This window comes from Pristis pectinata, chromosome 8 (assembly GCF_009764475.1).
Source record: "Pristis pectinata isolate sPriPec2 chromosome 8, sPriPec2.1.pri, whole genome shotgun sequence".
Taxonomy (NCBI): Eukaryota; Metazoa; Chordata; class Chondrichthyes; order Rhinopristiformes; family Pristidae; genus Pristis; species Pristis pectinata.
In genome coordinates this window covers 4,123,169-4,141,588 of record NC_067412.1, presented here as the reverse complement: position 1 = coordinate 4,141,588, position 18,420 = coordinate 4,123,169, and the positions used below count along the sequence as shown (strand labels likewise).

General features: G+C 40.1%; 1 protein-coding gene across 1 annotated transcript in view; it reads left to right on the top strand.

Annotated features, from left to right (window-relative positions):
• Positions 1 to 18,420, top strand: part of usp42 (ubiquitin specific peptidase 42) — a 66,557-nt gene that overhangs the window by 3,048 nt on the left and 45,089 nt on the right. The window contains exons 2-4 of the mRNA XM_052022531.1: positions 8,837 to 9,101; positions 13,098 to 13,307; positions 16,906 to 17,016. Coding sequence (XP_051878491.1) covers positions 8,843 to 9,101; positions 13,098 to 13,307; positions 16,906 to 17,016 — 580 coding nt within the window. The 5' untranslated portion in view covers positions 8,837 to 8,842. The remainder of the gene's footprint in view (positions 1 to 8,836; positions 9,102 to 13,097; positions 13,308 to 16,905; positions 17,017 to 18,420) is intronic.

Genomic DNA, 18,420 nt, shown 5'->3' with positions numbered 1-18,420 from the left:
CTGTTGTAATGTTTAACTATGAACAAGTTTGCCATAAAATTAAGTAGTTTAAACTTCTACCAAGTCCAAATTGTCACTTAAATAACATTTTTCATATTCCTATGAATATCCAAAATTGATTTGTGGACGTGTTTTGGATGGTCAGTCTCTCTTGTGTTGGATATGTTCAATTGTAGGAAAAGTTTGTGCAGTGCAGTTAGCAGCTGTGGGGAAGACTATTGATGGTGACTTTAGTGGGGAATTTTGGAAGTGTTGGATATGTTCAGTTGTAGGAAAAGTTTGTGCAGTGCAGTCAGCAGCTGTGGGGAAGACTATTGATGGTGACTTTAGAGGGGAATTTTGGAAGTGTATCTTTTAAGTAAACATGGTGCTTGTATTATGCCTCAAAGAATTTTGCATGATTTTGGAATATTGTGGCTGTTACTTCTACAGTGTCGAGAGTAATTCTATTACCAAACCCTGCAGTTATCCATTCATTACTTGAGTTTGTTCAATGAATTAGGAAGGAGTTAAAGGGCACCACTTTCAAGTATTCTGCAGTCAACATCAGAGATTGGAAGTGGTGACGGAACAATGTTTAACTTGGGGGAAACTGTGAAACATCAAAGCATTCTATACATCCTGTGCAGAACATGGAGTTGTCCTGTTCTAAAGACTTCCAACGTTAACTGATTATTTCATGAGGTATTTAATGTTTCCTAGAGTTAAAGGTAAACTGTTTATCATGTATAATGGTCACTTCACAATGATTTTTCCAGTTTCAGCCACACTGCATAGCAAAATATGGTGGCATAATAGTTAATTTACTGCATTAACATCCAGAGGTCTGGATCCAGAGACCTGAGTTCAAATCCTTCTATGGCAGCTGGGGAATTTTATTTCGTAATTTAATAAAATTTAGAAATACAAAATAAAAAGCTAAACTCCTTTGGGGAGGAAATCTGCTGTCCTGCCTGATGTGGCCTTCATCTTACTCCAGACCCATCAGTGTGGTTGACTGTACAGTTCAGAAATACTCCTGTCTTTGCCAGTGATATTTGCATCTGATGACCAAATAAAAATTGCAATAGCAAAATTTTACAATAGGTTGTTGTAATTTGCTTTCCAGCTTGGTGTTCTGAGGCATTGTACATTGGAATTGTGATCTGTATTTGCAGTTCCCCACATGGTCCATGTTCCTGATGTTGGAAAGGTACTGACATGTTTCAGCTGCATGTTAAGTAGTGCGCACCATTGGTTTCAGTAATTGCTCAGTTCACCCACTTTACTCAGCAGGTCTTGCTTAATAAGGAATTAACTTGTGATTGTCAAAATTAATCATAGTTACCTTTTTCTGTTGTAAGTATTGGATCTTGTTGAATTTGTCATGTATTTTAAAAATGTTTCTAGTGGTTAAAAATTTTGTTCAATCAAGGTGAGGAGTTGCTAATGCTCGGAAATAGTTTTCTACTTTGTTTACGGTGTACCATAGCTTGTTGCAGTGTAAAACTAATGTCTGTACAGTGTCCCTAAATTGCCACAATCAGAAGACTTCAGTTGACCTAGTTTGTTAAATTCTAAACAACCAGTTTCATATTACGTGTAGTTTTGTAGAAGACAACTCCTACCCATTAGGTAGATTGAGATTGTTCAAGCACGATATCTGTGGCCACTAAAGAAACTTTCCTCCTAGTAGTCTGGGCTGTATTTAAACCTAAATCCTGTAGGAATTATAAATTCCTCTAAATTATACCAACAAGGTCATTGGAATTTGCTTGCATGGAATATCTTCATGAAAAGGCAGATTGAAATGCAATGTGACTTGATTGAAATGGGAATTTGGCAGCTTTGCTTTCATGGATTTTGGAAGGAAAATGAAGAGAAGAATCTTTAAAGCTACCAGATTTTTCTGGTATCAAAAATACAGCATAGTTCACTTCCATTAACAATGGACTTCCAGACATCATTGGCAATGGGGAAAAGATAAGTCTTCAAATTAATATATTTTGATATTCTTCGCATTGCACTAAAGTTATAAATGCTTGAACAAAGAAAGTCGTTGGTTTAACTCTTTGGAGTGCTGGTTTAACTGTTACATGGCAGCTCTGGGTTGGAACTGCTTAACTGACAAAATTCACACTTCTCATTTATTTGAAACATTAAGTTCTGTGTCTTTAAATATTAGTAATCAGTTATGTCTAGGCTGATGCTAGAAATCCCATTAATCAAAATTGCTGTTTAAATTATGTGTTTAATCTTGGAATTTACTCTCTGGTCCAGGCAGAGGAACTAACCACTATTGACTCTTCACCCTGTTGCTCTCCATCGCAAATAACGCGTGTCTTTCCCTCAACAGTCTTTTCCCTCAACAGTCTTTTCCCCCATGTCCTCAGAACTAAGCCCGCCTTCTCCTTGAGTTGCACATCTGCACTTCTGGTTACTGTTCCTTAAAAGTTATCAAAGATACAAATTCTGGCCTTTATTCCTTCTTCCCTCATCCAGGCCTGTGAGGTCGTTCAGGTTCGTGCAAGATCAGATGACCCATCACTGTCTGGTATTGATCTTGAGACCACCTCTGTGGCTCAGCTGACCACGGAGTATTTGCCTTCATAAGTAATTCATTGTGTGAAGAGCTTCAGGATTTCTGCATGATAGTGTTCTAAAATTACAAGCAAGTCAAACAAGCTTTACTTCTGTGAAGCTGGTTCACAGGCAGAACTAGGAATTAGAAACATAGAAAACCTACAGCACAATACAGACCCTTTGGCCCACAAAGCTGTGCTGAACATGTCCCTACCTTAGAAATTACTAGGCTTACCCATAGCCCTCTATTTTTCTAAGCTCCATGTACCAATCCAAAAGTCTCTTAAACGACCCTATTGTATCCGCCTCCACCACCATTGCCGGCAGCCCATTCTATACACTCACCACTCTCTGAGTAAAAAAAACTTACCCCTGACATCTCCTCTGTACCTACTCCCCAGCACCTTAAACCTGTGTCCTCTTGTGGCAACCATTTCGGCCCTGGGAAATTGCTCCATTTGCTGTAGTTCTTTACCTGCCCCTTTACTGCCTCCCACATATAATGTGAAGATACTTGTATTTATGTAACTGTGATCTGAAGAACTCTGATGTTAAACACAAAATGTCCTGCAACCTATCCAATTACTTTAAATACATTGCATTGCAGTTCTGACTTCTCAGTCCCTCTGCCTATTTGATGGTTCAGATGAAAATGACAAAATTTGTATAGGCAGGGGGGGAGGGAGGGAGATGGGTGGGACTAATTAGATAGTTCTTTCAAAAAAACTCAGAGGCACAATGGGCTAAATCTCGTTTTGTTTGAATCTGTGATTCGTATAAAATTGGCCCTGTAAACCTGGATATGGAGGTACGTCAGCAACCTTTGGTTCTTGTCAGATTTTTGCCTCTGATCATTGACCTCTGACCCAATTGATAGATAGAAAATAGACCCACTCACTGTTAGTAAAACTATTTAGCATATTTCAATTTCCATTCTAGCTCCTTTGCTATGTCCCTGGATTCTTTTTAGTTTGTGATTAAAGCAGTCACTAGAAATAGAGGAAGGCAATGGACATTTTTTTGTTCATTGTATTTGGCAAAAAATTATTGGGAATTTCCTCTTTTTTAAAACTCTATATTCATACAAAAGTAATGATCGGTGTTAAACATTCTGTAGTGAAATGTTTAATCCCTGCCCTTTTAAGTATTATTTTCCCATCACCCTCTTCTTATCCTGCCTTGTTTCATGATTGCAAAATGTTCATTGCTATTTTCTGTATTAGTAGTTGCTACAAAAATGTGATATTGTGCAATTTTCTACCCATGTCTATTTTGTAATAGCTTGATTGACTATTGAGTTTTTCATATTTTGTTAACAAAATCTATAGGTAGAAGTCATAAAGACATGCTAACATCAGATTTTTTTTCAAGATCTCTGTTAGCTTTAGAAAGATCCTCCTAGCAACTCTGATGCCTGCTAGCTGATGTCATTGCTGTGGCCTCCTAACTCCCAGGGTAGGTCCAAAGAGAGCTGAATCTAGAAACAGTGGAGATCTTCCAACGTAACTAGCACGCACAATGATGTATGACAGTTCCACAAATTGCCTTCCACTGAGCTCAGTTGCTTCCCTCTTTCCCATCGTGCTTTTTGACAAGTATGTGTAGGGAATACAACTATCCTGAAGTCCTCAGTCGTCCTTTGCCATATGTGAAGAGCATCATCACAGGAGTGGGACCATGGACATTAGGAACCTCCCTGTTGGAGAGAGATACCAATGCTAACAAGTCAGTATCATCAACCACATTCCCTTAAGATATTCCAGAAGCTGCATAACCCTCCGACTCTCAAGGCGAGCTTTCATTTAATACTTCAGCAGTCCCGTAAGGTATATGGATTACTGTGTATGTACTTTGGATACTGTTACTAATTAGAGGTGGAGGTTCTTCCCAGATTTTGCCTCTGGTCATTGACACTATTGATAGATAATAGACCTACTTATACTATGAATGGTCGGGCACTAGGGAGTGTAATGGAACAGAGGGACCAAGGAGTACAAGTGCATAGTTCATTTGAAAGCGGTGTAACAGGTGGACAGGGCATTGAGTATAAGAGTTGGGACATTATGTGGCAGTTGTATAAGTCGTTGGTGAGGCTGCACTTGGAGTACTGTGTACAGATTTGGTTACCCCGTTATAGGAAAGATGTGGTTAAACTGGAAAGAGTGCAGAGAAGATTTATGAGGATGTTGCCAGGACTAGAGGGCCCAAGTTCTAGGGAGAGGTTGGCCAGGCTAGGTGTTTATTCCTTAGAACCTAAGAGAATGAGGGATGACTTTATAGAAATGTTTGAAATTATGAGAGTCATAGATAAGGTGGATGGTCTTTTCCCCAGGGTGGGGGAGTCCAAAACTGGGTGGCATAGGTTTAGGTTGAGAGGGGAAACGGACCCGAGGGGCAACTTTTTCACACAGAGGGTGGTAAGTATATGGAACGAGCTGCCAGAGGAAGTGGTTGAGGCAGGTACAATAATATCATTTAAGAAGCACTTGGATACATGGAGGGGCAGGGCTCAGAGGAATATGAGGCTAACGCAGGAAATTGGGACTAGCTGGGTGGGCACCGTGGTCAGCATGGACTGGTTGGGCCAAAGGGCCTGTATTTATGCTGTATTACTCTATGACTCACTATTCGTAAAGCTATTCAGCCTATTTTAATTTCCATTCCAACCCCTACGCTGTGTCCCTGGATTGTCTTATTTGGTTTGTGTGTGATTAAGCAGAGGCCAGAAATAGAGGAAGGCATTTCTTGTCCATTTTATTTGGTAGAAAGTTATCAGGAAACTTCCTTTTGTCTATCCTACATTATTCTTCATACAGAAGTAATGACCTATACTTGACCGCAACGGAAATGACCAAGAACTCTTGGACAACCTTGTGCAAAAAAATTTAAAGCCACACACATAGGAGCTGGAGGAACTCGGTGGGTCAGGCAGCTTCTATGGAGGAAAATGAATAGTTGACATTTTCGGTCGAGACCCTTCATCAGGAGTGGAAAGAAAGAGGGGAGATGGCCAGTGTAAAAAGGTGGGGGAAGGGGTGGAGCAAGAGCCGGCGGATGATAGGTGAATCCAGATGAGGTGGGGGAGTTGGAACGATGCAAGAAGCTGGGAGATGATAGATTCTAAGAGATAGGATCTATGATCATTTTGAGAATCATGGACTGATTAGGGACAGCCAGCATGGATTTGTGAAGGGAAGATCTTGTCTCACTAGCCTGATAGGGTTCTTTGAGGAGGTGACCAGGAAGATTGAGGAGGGTAGTGCAGTAGATGTGGTCTACATGGATTTTAGTAAGGCGTTTGACAAGGTTCCACATGGTAGGCTTCTTCAGAAGGTCAGAGGCCAAGGGATCCAGGGAGGCTTGGCCGTGTGGATTCAGAATTGGCTTGCCTGTAGAAAGCAGAGGGTTGAGGTGGAGTGAGTGCATTTGGATTGGAGGGTTGTGATTTGTGGTGTCCCACAGGGATCGGTTCTGGGAGCAAGGTTATCTTTGTGTCCATTCTACACCATAAGGGTGGGGCTGATTTAAATAATCTATTTTCTGGCTCGTAAGAACTAGTGGGAATTCGCACTTCTGAAGTGCAGTAGGGTTAGAAAAAGGGACTTCACTCTGCCAAAGCAACTAAGAAAGATGTCCATTCCATTTGTTCACTTATGTGATCTCAGCTGTGGCAGCAATATAGCAACTGGCCTCAGATTTTGGGATAAAAGCTCAGCTCTTGTGTTTCTTCTGTGCCCCTCCCACTATAAAACATTATTGAATGTCACGCTGGCATTACTATTTTTCAAAATAAATGATTGGGTGAAGCATAGAGAACACCTGGCACTTGTAGAACTGTAGTGAAATATGTCACGGTTGTTATGAGAGGGATTCAAAATGTAGTACTGAAGTAGAAATACAAAGGAATGATCCTTGTCATTCATTGTCATCACTAAGTCCCCCCTCCATTAACATCCTGGGGAGTCACTGTGAAAGTCGACCCACGCTCTGTAATAAATCAGACAACAGCAGAACCAAAGAACTTACGATTAATGCTTTATTAGTTTAACACTAGCGTGAGTAGGGGGTACATGGAGGAGCAAACAGTGCTGCTCTTTTCTGCATGTGGCCCCACTCAAGGAATACAGGGTGCTAACAAACTTAAATACATTGTTCTCTGGTGGGTGTCCACCTACTGCGCAGGCATACCCTATGCTTGACCAGCTCACGCTACCATTGGTCAAGCCGAGGCTGCTATGTGCAGCCGGATAGGTTAACACATCTTTCACAGTTAGTCAAAAAAAACAAACCTGTTTCCCTGTGGCCTTGAAGCTCAGCAACTCCTTATCAGCCAAGCTCAGCAACTCCTTGCACGAGCAGGTGGCTCAAGCTGTTTACCAGTAGAGAGAGAGAGAGTAACCCTTTGTTCACCAGCGCTCCCTTCCCATTGTCCTCTACGTCACCATTGTACAAAAACTCAACTGGGCCAACCATATAAATACTGTGGCTGCATGAGCAGCTGGGTATGCTGCAGTAAGTGATTCACCTGACATCCCAAGGCCTTTCTGCCACCTGCAAGGTACAAGTCGGGGTGCATAATGGAATAATCTGTTTGCCTGGATGAGTACAGCTCCAACAACAGCTGTATACCTTCCAGGACAAAGCAGCCTGCTTGATTGGTGCCCCACCCCTAGCCTAAATATTAATTCATTCATTCCTTCCGCCACCTGTACACTGGCTGCAATGTGGTCCACCTACAAGATACTCTGCCTAGGCTGATGTGACAGCCAAACCTGTAACCTCTACCACCAGAAGGACAAGGGCTTCAAGCATATGGGAAAACCACCATCGTTGTGCAAAAGCATTGCAGGAGTACTTTCACAAGAAGAATTGCTATGATTCAAGAAAGCAACACGCTATCATCTCCTTGAGGGCAATTAGGGTTGGCCAATGAGTGCTGGCCTTGCAGTGATACCCATGTACTGAAAAATTCACAAACACAAATATTGTGCCATTGTTCTGATGTTGAACAATACCTTAAAAGGAATATGATCAGAAAGTCAACAATGAAAATGTATTTTAAGATTAGCTGATGTATTTTTCTCATGATTGAGGCATAGCTAATCAAAAGTATGACCATAAACAAAGACAGTTGTATTCAGATCGTTAACTTTTTTGGAAGACGATAAGATGGCTAAATGGGTCACTGTCTTAGCTCGTCTAAAAGTCTTATTCATGCCTATTTAACCCCCTCCCCCCGACTTGACTAATTGAACTCAATCCTGGAATGACTTCCTTATTCTACTTTTTGTAATCATCCAAAAGTCTGCTACAGCTGTTGCTGGGTAATGAACTGATTCTGTTTTTATAGAAATCCTTGGTGATTTTGTCCATGTCAGAAAATGCACAAAAATCATTCAATATGGTAACCACACCTCCACAGTATTGTAATGAATGGCATCGAAAGCAGAAAAGAACACTTATTAAAAGTGGAGAGGAAACTATCTCTGTCATTTGTAGGAATGAATGTATGTCTGTACATTGGACTTCTGAATTTAATAATATTATGGGAGCTCATCCGTATGGGTTGGTGTCCATTAGTTGCCTGTATCTGTGTCCTAACTCAGGTCAAGTTTCATTCAGCCACTTACCCTGAGGATGTTGCCTTCACTTGACTTAAATTTTTAATATAGTTTTCAGATTCTTCCTTGCATTTGCCTTTCTTATCCCTGAGACTTCCTTCTTCTCTATGACCCTCAAATAATTGCACTCTTTCTGGATTTTTGCTTATTCTAAATTTATTGGTGCTCTTTGGCTGCCAAATCCTTAAGCTATGAAAATCCCTCCCCTTTCCTTACTGCCTCTTTCTCTCAGAACACACCTTAAAACCTACCATTTTCTCCAAACCTTTGCCTTATTATCTCTGTGGCACAGAATCAGTACTTGTTTGATAATACTCCTAACAAGCACCTTGCAATATTTCTGTTAATGGCGCTAAACAAATGGAAGTTGTATTTTTTTTTAAAAAGTAAGAATTTAGCGATGAAATGGTTGTGCTTCTTAAAGCATGATGCATAAAAAGAAAGTCGTGAGAAGTGACAAGTGCTCCTAAATTCAATTTTGCCTTTGACAGCTGTTTAAGGGAGAATTTATATCAGGAGGAAAACATTTTAAAGAATAGGTGAATGTCAAAGCTATTATGGATTTGAGATTTTTATGGAGCAAGCCAGTTAAGTTTTAATAGTTACAGGTGAACTTGTGGATGACAGTCTTTGTTTGAACTGTATTCTTACAGAAATGAATGATGACCATAGTTGATAAAGTGACAGAGGCCTCAATCACTGCAGCTTGCAAGAACCAGACCTGCAGCTCCGTGGTGCCTTTCTCTGGAATTGTCAAAGAGAAGAACATGGAGCCAGGGACAGCAAGTTGGGGTGCAACATCTCCTATTACAGAGGTACCGAAGAACAAAATCTTAGGACCCATGCCTGGAGCTGCTTTATATACCAATACAATGTCTCTACAAGAGAAACCAAAGCAACCAGTACAAAAAGATCAAAGTAAGTTTTCAATGAAATTTTCTTTGTTGAAGGTAATACCAGAATAGCTTGACGGCTGTTCCATGTGTTTTTCATGAGGCTGGTTAATTTCATCCCTGTACACTGAAACCATTTGCCCCCAGATGAGATTAAATAGCTTTTATTTCATTTTAGATGCATGCTTCGTTTTGAAGACCAGGGTCAAGTTTTTCTCTCTCTGTTGCTGTTCACCTCAGCATTCTTCTGATGAAAATCACTTGTCTTTTTAATTCAGTGCCTAAGTTTCCAGTGTTGCCTTTCTTCATTGTTACACTTTCTCTGGTGCTTTCGGTGACCTTTTTGGGTGACAAAAGGGTTACTCTCTGTGCTCCAAACTGTCTCATTAACTTGTTAACCATGCATCGGTGGTGGTACATGATTTACATGCAATCTGCTCCTCAAAGCGGTGTCTGACTGACTTCAAAGTTCTGCTCTTTTGCTCAGGGTTTAGTGTTAGAATACAGATTAACCCCATTAAATTACTTGAAATCTGGAAAATGAGGGGAGCAGTTTGTAAGAGAGAAAATGTTGTTGAATACCAAAGTAGTAGTGCAATTCAAAATGAAATTGAGAATGTTTTCTGTACTCTGGGGTGATTCATTGTCTCGCTTCTGAACTTTATAACTATTAAAATTTGTTCCAGGCCTGCCTATTTCAAAAAAGTCCTTATCATGATGTTTCCTGACTCTAAGAAGTGTGTTGACCCAGTGCTGCATGAAATTTAGACAAGTTCACAGTATTGAAGGCTTTTGGTTGGGAATCCTGGGTTGCACTGATCTTGGAATGTTGTTTGTTGGGGTGGGCAGTGGGGGGATGTTTGGAAGGGATGGGGTGAAGGATACTAATTGTTTCTAATTGTTACACTTATTACCAATTTCCATCAAATTAAACTTGTTAGCAAACATTCAGTACTTGCATCCAAGACTCTCTCCCATCCCTAATGGCTTTCTCTTTACTAGATATAGGTACTTAACGTGTCCTTTTACAATAAACATTACCTAAGTCAGGTTGCCTGTTAATCATACAAGCACTGCAATGATTGTCTCTTCTTCCCTCCTCTTCCTCAAAATATATTTATCCATATTAAAACCCAGTCTTACAAAATCTGCTCAATGGTTCCAGCTTTTTGGAATGGTATACTTTCTTTTATACTCAAGCAATTTTTATAAAATCTGAATAATTTACTCATGTTTATCAACATCTTAAACATAGGTCCTAGAAACTCATGTCTGTGGAACTCTTACTCATTACTGTTCCTATTGGATAAATCCCCATGCTTGGGATGATAAACAGCAAGCAACATTTGTGGCACTTGAGTGCTGGAGAGTAGTAATCTCCAACAAGGGGAATTCTAATCACCTCATCTTAACAATGCCATTACTATTGTTTGTCAACTTTTGTAGTTGGGAGGGTAAAATGGTAAGGAGGTCAATGTTGCCCAGAAACTTAACTGAATTAGCTACAGACATGCTTAAGAAGTATACACTCAACCACCTATATGGTACAAATTATATATATATATATAAAAAGACACACTTCCTTTATCTGGATGAGTAGTTCAAACAGCTCTGGAAAAACTTGACATCATCCTTGACATCTTTTCATCTTAAACATTTATTCACTCGTATTACCAGTACACTGTGGCTACAGTGTGTACTATCTGAAAGATGCACTGCCGCAGCAATTCTTTGATATTTTGTTTTGAACCTGAGCATTTGATCCTGTTGCAAATGAAGAAATTGGAATGGAAAAACTCTATTAAAAGCTCTATAAAAATTTCTCCTCCTCTATCTGACTCTGAAAAACACTTCCTATGCTCAGCCTGTACAACAGAATTAGTTACATCTACAAGATGGCTGTGCAGACAAGTTCTGGCTATAATTGATATCACTGGCCAGTTGTACCCTATATTGGCATGCAGTTAAGTGTTTTTTGCTACTCCCTTGAGATGATAAGAACTTGGATATTGCATTAAATTTCCGAGAGAGGATCAGGGCATTCATCCTAGGTAGTTCATATTGGTGTTTATAATCCACCAGCTTCCTCCCACCGTCTAACCATATCAAAGTATCCTATTCCTTCCTGTCTTGTGTGGACGTGCTTTACCTTGCTCACTGAATGTCTTGGCACTTCACAAACTGAAATCTACTCACTATATATAGATGGATTCAGGTGTCAATTGCACAGAGAAGTCTCAGTAGCCAGTGTGAAGTGATTAACCAGTTGGTTTATGTGTAGTGTGTGACAGCTTAAATTCCTTTCTTCAAATTGTGCCATAGGATCACTTGCATGCATTTGAACAGCCACAGGAGCTCACTTTAACATTGCACTTAAAAGATGGCATCTCCTTATAGTATAGCATTCACACTAATGCACTAAGTTGTCAGTCTAGATTATGATCAACTTGTGTTGGTTTTTAACCTTCTGCCCTAGCGTAGCAACTGTACTGATAAGCAGGTACTTGGATAGCTCAAAATATTTCGGCTGTCAAACTCTCTGCTGACCTCTTGCATCTTCCTGAGTAGTGCATGATTCCTGCTTCCCATTTTTGTGTGCATGATTGTAACATTTTTGCTTGACCTACATTTTTCTTTTACTGACAATATTTTTGATTATCCATATTGACTGATTTCAGTATCCTCTTTGGAAGGGTGTAAAGTTTCAACATATTTTGCAGTAAATAGTATTTTGCTATAAATCTATAGTTTTTTTTTAATATTTGGGCATGTTTGCTATGACAGAAGAAATGTTGGATGGTTACACTGAATTCTCCTTCAAATATTTGATGAAAGCTACACATAGGTCTCAGAATCAATTCTTGGTGGCAAAGTTGTTGGTTAATATTTCTTTGAGCTTAGTACTTGCACGGCATGGTAGTGTAGCAGTTAGTGTAATGCTTTACAGTGCCAGCGACCCGGGTTCAATTCCCACCGCTGTCTGTAAGGAGTTTGTACATTCTCCCCGTGTCTGCGTGGGTTTCCTCCGGGTGCTCCGGTTTCCTCCCACATTCCAAAGACGTACAGGTTAGGAAATTGTGGGCATGCTATGTTGGCGCCGGAAGCGTGGCGACACTTGCGGGCTGCCCCCAGAACACTACGCAAAAAATGCGTTTCACTGTGTGTTTCGATGTATGTGTGTCTAATAAAGATCTGATCTTATCTTGTGATAATGACTTGCCATAATTTGTGGATCAAGCAGCATAGTGATGCTGCAGGTAGTGCAGCTGTCTCGACTCCAGCAGCTGGGCTTTGATACTGACCTCTGGTGCTGCCTGTGTGGAATTTACACCTTCTTTCTGTGACCACATGGATTTCCCCATGTGCTCCGGTTTCCATCCACATCCATAAGATGTGCTGGTTTGTGTTTAATTGGTCACTGTAATCGCCCTGAACATAGATGCTTAAATTTGACTTAAGCTGCTGTAAGACTTGACACTTTAGCACTGCTCAATTGTGTAAAGCATGTTTTTAGTTAGCATGTAATTTTACACTCCAAGTAACATGCAGGTCTCGCGAATCAACACACATTTTTGTCTTCACCTATTCCGGTACATAGTTTTACATGAACTGTGTACAGAGTAAAACAGATGATGCAGAATCCTGTTTTATCAATGTATTGGGAGCAGTGCTTAGCCAATCAACTGGAAGTGGAGTAGGGTTATAACGTAACATGCGGTCTATTGTACACCAAATAACAACACTCAGAGCACAGAGTCCAGTTAAAGAGTGGAGTAAGGAGAAACTGCAGCAAGGTCTCTCAGTAATAGCAGGGTAAATTCTTCACAAAAATTCTTGCAGGTTATGGGCAGTTTCATTCATTTGCCACAATCTGGTCACCAAACTTGATTTATCATCTCCACCGAGAGCATTGTCATAATAAGTATCACTTAATGAAAGTAATTTGCCCAATATGTATTATTGAATTAATGCTGAGATGTTTGAATTGAGATCTCCATTCATTTTACTATTTTAATTTTAGGTGTCCTGGGCAGTGGCGATGGGATAGCGCCTCCACAGAAAATATTGTTTCCAGCGGAGAAGATTTCCTTGAAATGGCAGCAGATCCATAAAATAGGAGCTGGCCTCCAAAACTTGGGCAACACCTGCTTCCTGAATTCTGCTCTGCAGTGCTTGACCTACACGCCACCTCTTGCAAACTATATGCTTTCCCGAGAACATTCCAGAACATGTATGTAGATAACAAATTCAATAGAAAAATGTTTCCTGATTTTTCTGTCCCCATCTCGTGACATACTCTTGAGGATATGTCGTGAGCTACCAGTCCCTAGGGCTGCGATTGACAGATGTGGTGATGCAGCCCAGATCGTCCATTTTCACATTTCCTTTCCAACATCAACTCTGACATCAGAATAGGATTGTGTAGGAACCTGCATTTAAATCTATGATAAGGTTCAAGAGGTTATGTTATGACACCAAAGGAACACCAGCAATAAATTCCAATTAATGTAGCAAAAGAGCATCATGGAAAATTTTGAGCAAATTGAAGCCAAGCCCTGCAAGGTGATATTAAGGTAGATCAACAAAAGTTTGGTTAAAGGGATTGTTTGTTGCTCTTTGAAACCTATCTGCTGGTCGAGCAGCATCTGTGGGAGGAAAGGAATTGTCAACGTTTTGGGTCGAAACCCTGTATCAGTCCTCCAGCAGATCCGCTAAGTTCCTCCAGCAGATTGTTTGTTGCTCCAGCTTCCAGCATCTGCAGTCTCTTCTGTCTCCTAGGTTTTAAGGAGCATCTTAAAGGAGGAAAGGGAGTGGAACATTTTAGGGAAGCATTCCGGAACCTGGGAAAACTGAAAGCACAGCCACCGGTGGTGGAGCATTTTAATCTCGGAATGAGGAATTGGAATTGGAAGAGTGCAAATGTTCCTGAGGCTTCACTACAGAGATACAAAATGGTTTTTAAAAAATATGCAGGTTTTCAAATTGATTTATTGCCTAGCAGAACCAATGTGGGTCAGCAAGCCTAGAAGAGATGTGCAAATGGAAATCAGGACACAGAGTCCAGCTTTAAGTCACTTCAAGATAGAAGTATTGAACAGGAAGGCTAAGCAGAAGTGCATTAACAAAGGCGTAGGTGATATTTTTGCAGCTTACGAACCAGGGCAAGAGAGGAGTTGGTCGGCATTACACAGATGGAAATTGCTCGTCTCAGATATTGCACATATGTCTGAAGCTTAGCATTGTCACTGTGTTATTCTGTTGCCAAAGGCATCTTAAACATGAAGTTAAGACAATTTGGCGTCAGCACATGCCCTCTTGTTAAGAATAGTTTAAATGAAATTCCTGGGGTGCTGGAAGTTATTTTTGGTCTTTGAAGACCCATTGTGTTGCAGCTTTACATTGAATGTGTCTGAACATGCAGAAAGTACAAGATTCTTTCTACATTTGAGTTGTATTAGAGTTGCTCTCCCCAACGCTAATGTTTCATTACAATATTTATGTAAGAGATTTCAAACTACTGGACAACTGCATGAGTTGTCCTTTATATTAATATTTCAAACGTTTTTGTGACACTTGAAAATCAGTTTGTGTGGAAACAAGATTAGGAGGCGCAACTAAAAATCTAGTTGAGAACAAGGATTTAGGGAGCATTTTGAAAAAGAAAAGAAAAAGTGTAGGGTTTTGGTGATGGAAGTCTCAGTTGGAGTGGGGTGGGGGGAAGAGAATTGAAAGAGGTCAGAGGGGTGGAGAGTTTGATTTAGGAAAAGAAGCTGGAAGGGTGTGCAACTGCAGAGTGGTATGAAGGCTTGAAGATTTTAAAAAGGATTGGTGGGATGGGAAAGAACCAGATGCAAGTATTGTGTGCAAGTATGGTATCCCTACCTGAGGAAGATATGCTTGCTGAAGTGCAACAAAGATTCAGTAGCCAGATTTCTGGGATGGGATGTAGGTCTCTCATGTGAGGAGAGGTTAAGCAGACTGGCCTTTACACACTTGAGTTTAGAAGAATCACAGGAGATTTAATTGAAATAAAAATCTTACAGATATGACAGGGAAACTGCAGGGATAGTATTGTCCTGGCTGAGGTATCTATAGTTTTAAAATAAAGCTTGACCATTCAGGATGGAGATGAGAAGAAATATCTTTACCTGGAGAATCTTGGGAATGCTTTACCCAAAAGGGATATGGTGGTTCAATTGCTGGGTATATTCATGGCAGAAATCAATACATTTTTGGATATTGAAGGAATTAAGGAAAATGGGATTAGTACAGGAAAATGTCACTATTAAAAGATCAGCTGAGATCTTTTACATAAGAACAAAAGAAATAGGAACAGGAGGAGGCCATCTGGCCCGCCGAGCCTGCTCCACCATTCAATAGATCATGGCTGATCTGGCCGTGGACTCAGCTCCATCTACCTGCCTTTTCCCCCGTAATCCTGAACTCCCCTACTAGGCAAAAATCTATCTAACTGTGTCTTAAATATATTTAATGAGGTAGCTTCTACTGCTTCCCTGGGCAGAGAATTCCACAGATTCACTACTCTGGGGAAAAGCAGTTCCTCCTCATCTCCATCCTAAATCTATTCCCCCGAATCTTGAGGCTATATCCCCTAGTTCTAGTCTCACTTACCAGTGGAAACAACTTTCCTGCCTCTCTCTTATCTATCCTCTGTTTTGAATGGCAAAACAGGCACTATGGGCTGAATGGCTTTTATTTACGTGGAGCAGCAAGGAGTGGGGTTATGGGGGTCAAGAGTTTGGACAAGATGGAGTTTATTGAAGATGGAAGGAAGCAGCTGAGACTGGAGGTGACATGGATGTCAGTGGCAAGGTAAGCAAAATAGCCTTATGGAGAGGATGTGGCTCTGTGGCTATGCTTGGACTAGGACAAAGTCTGGTTTAGTTCGTGTGTGGCTGGTTAATTGAATGGAATTGGTGGCAAGTTTGGTGATGAGGGCCAAAGGTGATGGCTTCAGTCTTTGTAGCAGTGTTGAGCCTGGCAAAATTGAAAACCTTGCTCTGCTAGATCTTGGCCAAACTGCCTGACCATACTGATACAGTTAAAACTGAGAGAATTTGTAGATGGTAGATGGATGTGAGCTCTCCACAGACACTTGAGAATTATACTATAGAGTAGCATAGACGAATATTAATTGTTGAAGGATTTTGGAAACCTGCACAGGTTCAGAGATCAGTTGCTGGCATTACTGTTTAAGCAGAGTGGAAGCATGCAAGGTTAGTTCTGTAGAATTGAACGGAGGTGTTCAAGGAGACTAACAATAAAGAGGGATGATAGAAAATGCTGGAAATAATAAGGATGTCAGGCCACATCCGTGGGAAGAGAAACAGGGTCGACGTTTCACGTCAGAGACCCTTTGTCAGAACTGTTCTGACAAAGGGTCTCAAACCTGAAAAATTAACTCTTTTTTTTCTCTCTCCACAGATGTGGCCTGACCTGCAGAGTACTTTCAGCATTTTCTGTTTTTGCTTTAATTTTCCAGCATCTGCAGATTTTTTTTTTGATCTTCAATGCAGGGAGATAATCTATTCAGATCCCAATATTAATAAGGATTTTAGTTTCGTCCTTTTTGTTGTTTTGGTGTTGTGAAAAGGTTGGACGTGGGATTCGAATTATTCTGAAAAATAAGTTTTGTGAGATCAATGCAGTTGTAACAGGAAAGAAAAAGTGAGTGAGGGGGTGAAAATGAAGAAAAGTCACACCATACTGAATGGGCGTAACACTGAATGGACATAACTTCTTTGCTAACTTCCCAGTAAATACAGTACATTGCCAGATTCACTAATTGCCATTACTTTTCCTTATAGGTAATGAACAGGGATTCTGTATGATGTGCATGATGCAGAACCATATTACCCAGGTCTTTTCCAATTCTGGAAATGTTATCAAGCCCATGTCCGTCATTAATGATCTCAGACGTAAGAACTGCTTTTTTTCTTGAGCTACCTCAATTTGATAAACTGTCAAAATAACAATACAGTGGAACCTCAATTATCTGCCTTAATGTAATGTTCTGCAGTAGACATTGAAAATTGATGGATAACCACAAATTTTGAAGTGTATAGTATAAGAGAATACTCTTGGCACAGAGAAAATCTATTCACGTAACAAAAACTAAATGTAATCTTTCTTATGCCTAAGGTTAACTTCTATCAGAAGGAGATTGATATTAGCAGACTGTTTAGTAAGGTAAGATTTTGTACACGAGTCTTGGCAGATAATTGAAATGTGGATAATGGAAGTTCCACTGTGTGTCTAGACTTTGAGAATCTTATTGACTGTGACTTGAAGCTGCTAACTAGGCTACTGGTTTGTAATTTTTATGGAATGTAGTTCCCTCCCCCACCACCACCACCCCCCCACCCACCCAAAATCCTTAATTTTAAAAATTCCTTGTACGCCATGAAATTTGACCCAGTGTTCCCTTAAAGTCCATGGGCCTGATGGGAGAAGCATTCTTAAAAATGCTGTACCAGATACAAGCTAAGGTTAAAGATACAAATGAGGAGGTTTTGTTATGGAGGTTTGTTTTTTGTGTAAAGCACTTCATTGATATTACATCTCAATAACCCGAGAATTCATGAGAACTTAAAAAGAACTCATGACTTCCTGTCTATTATCTCGGGTTCCTTTTGAAAATGGCATGCCTGGTGTGCTGGACTGTGCTTCTGTAGACCTTATACATGAACGCTAACTTATCACCTCAGTAACTTAACATTTTATCTGATTTTCACCAAACTTGATCAGTGATTTTTCTCTTCAGACTCGTGGTACCTTTTGATAAATCAGTAGGTGAACTGGATACAGCACCTAAGCACTGACTCGTGACCTCAGTAAGTTAGACTTTATTAGATTTTTACCAAACTTATAAGGAACTTCCTCTACACTTGATGCATTCATTAAAAATGGGAAAACTTTATATTTGTGATTACTAATTTGATATCCTGATCAATGCTCAAATTTGCAAAATGCCCCAAAATAAACACATTGCAAAATGACAGACCTACATAAAAGTGCTAAAACACATTTTTTTTGCGAGTGCTGAATTGTTGAAAATCAGGCCCCGTTCTAAGATAACTTTTTAATGACCGTGTACTTTATTCTCTTGATTCTTTGCTTTAAAGTTTCTGCCCTCTTATCTTCTGTGTTTCAGAAAGATTGGAACTTTTGAATTACTGTATAATTTTCCAGTGGCACTAGAAAATAATGTTGATGTTGTTTGAACTGAGCAATCCCCTTTAAAATATTTTCAAGATTGGGATAATTTATTCATAATGACTTGCTCAGAGAGTCACTCATTGACATTAAACTAGAGCTGCTTG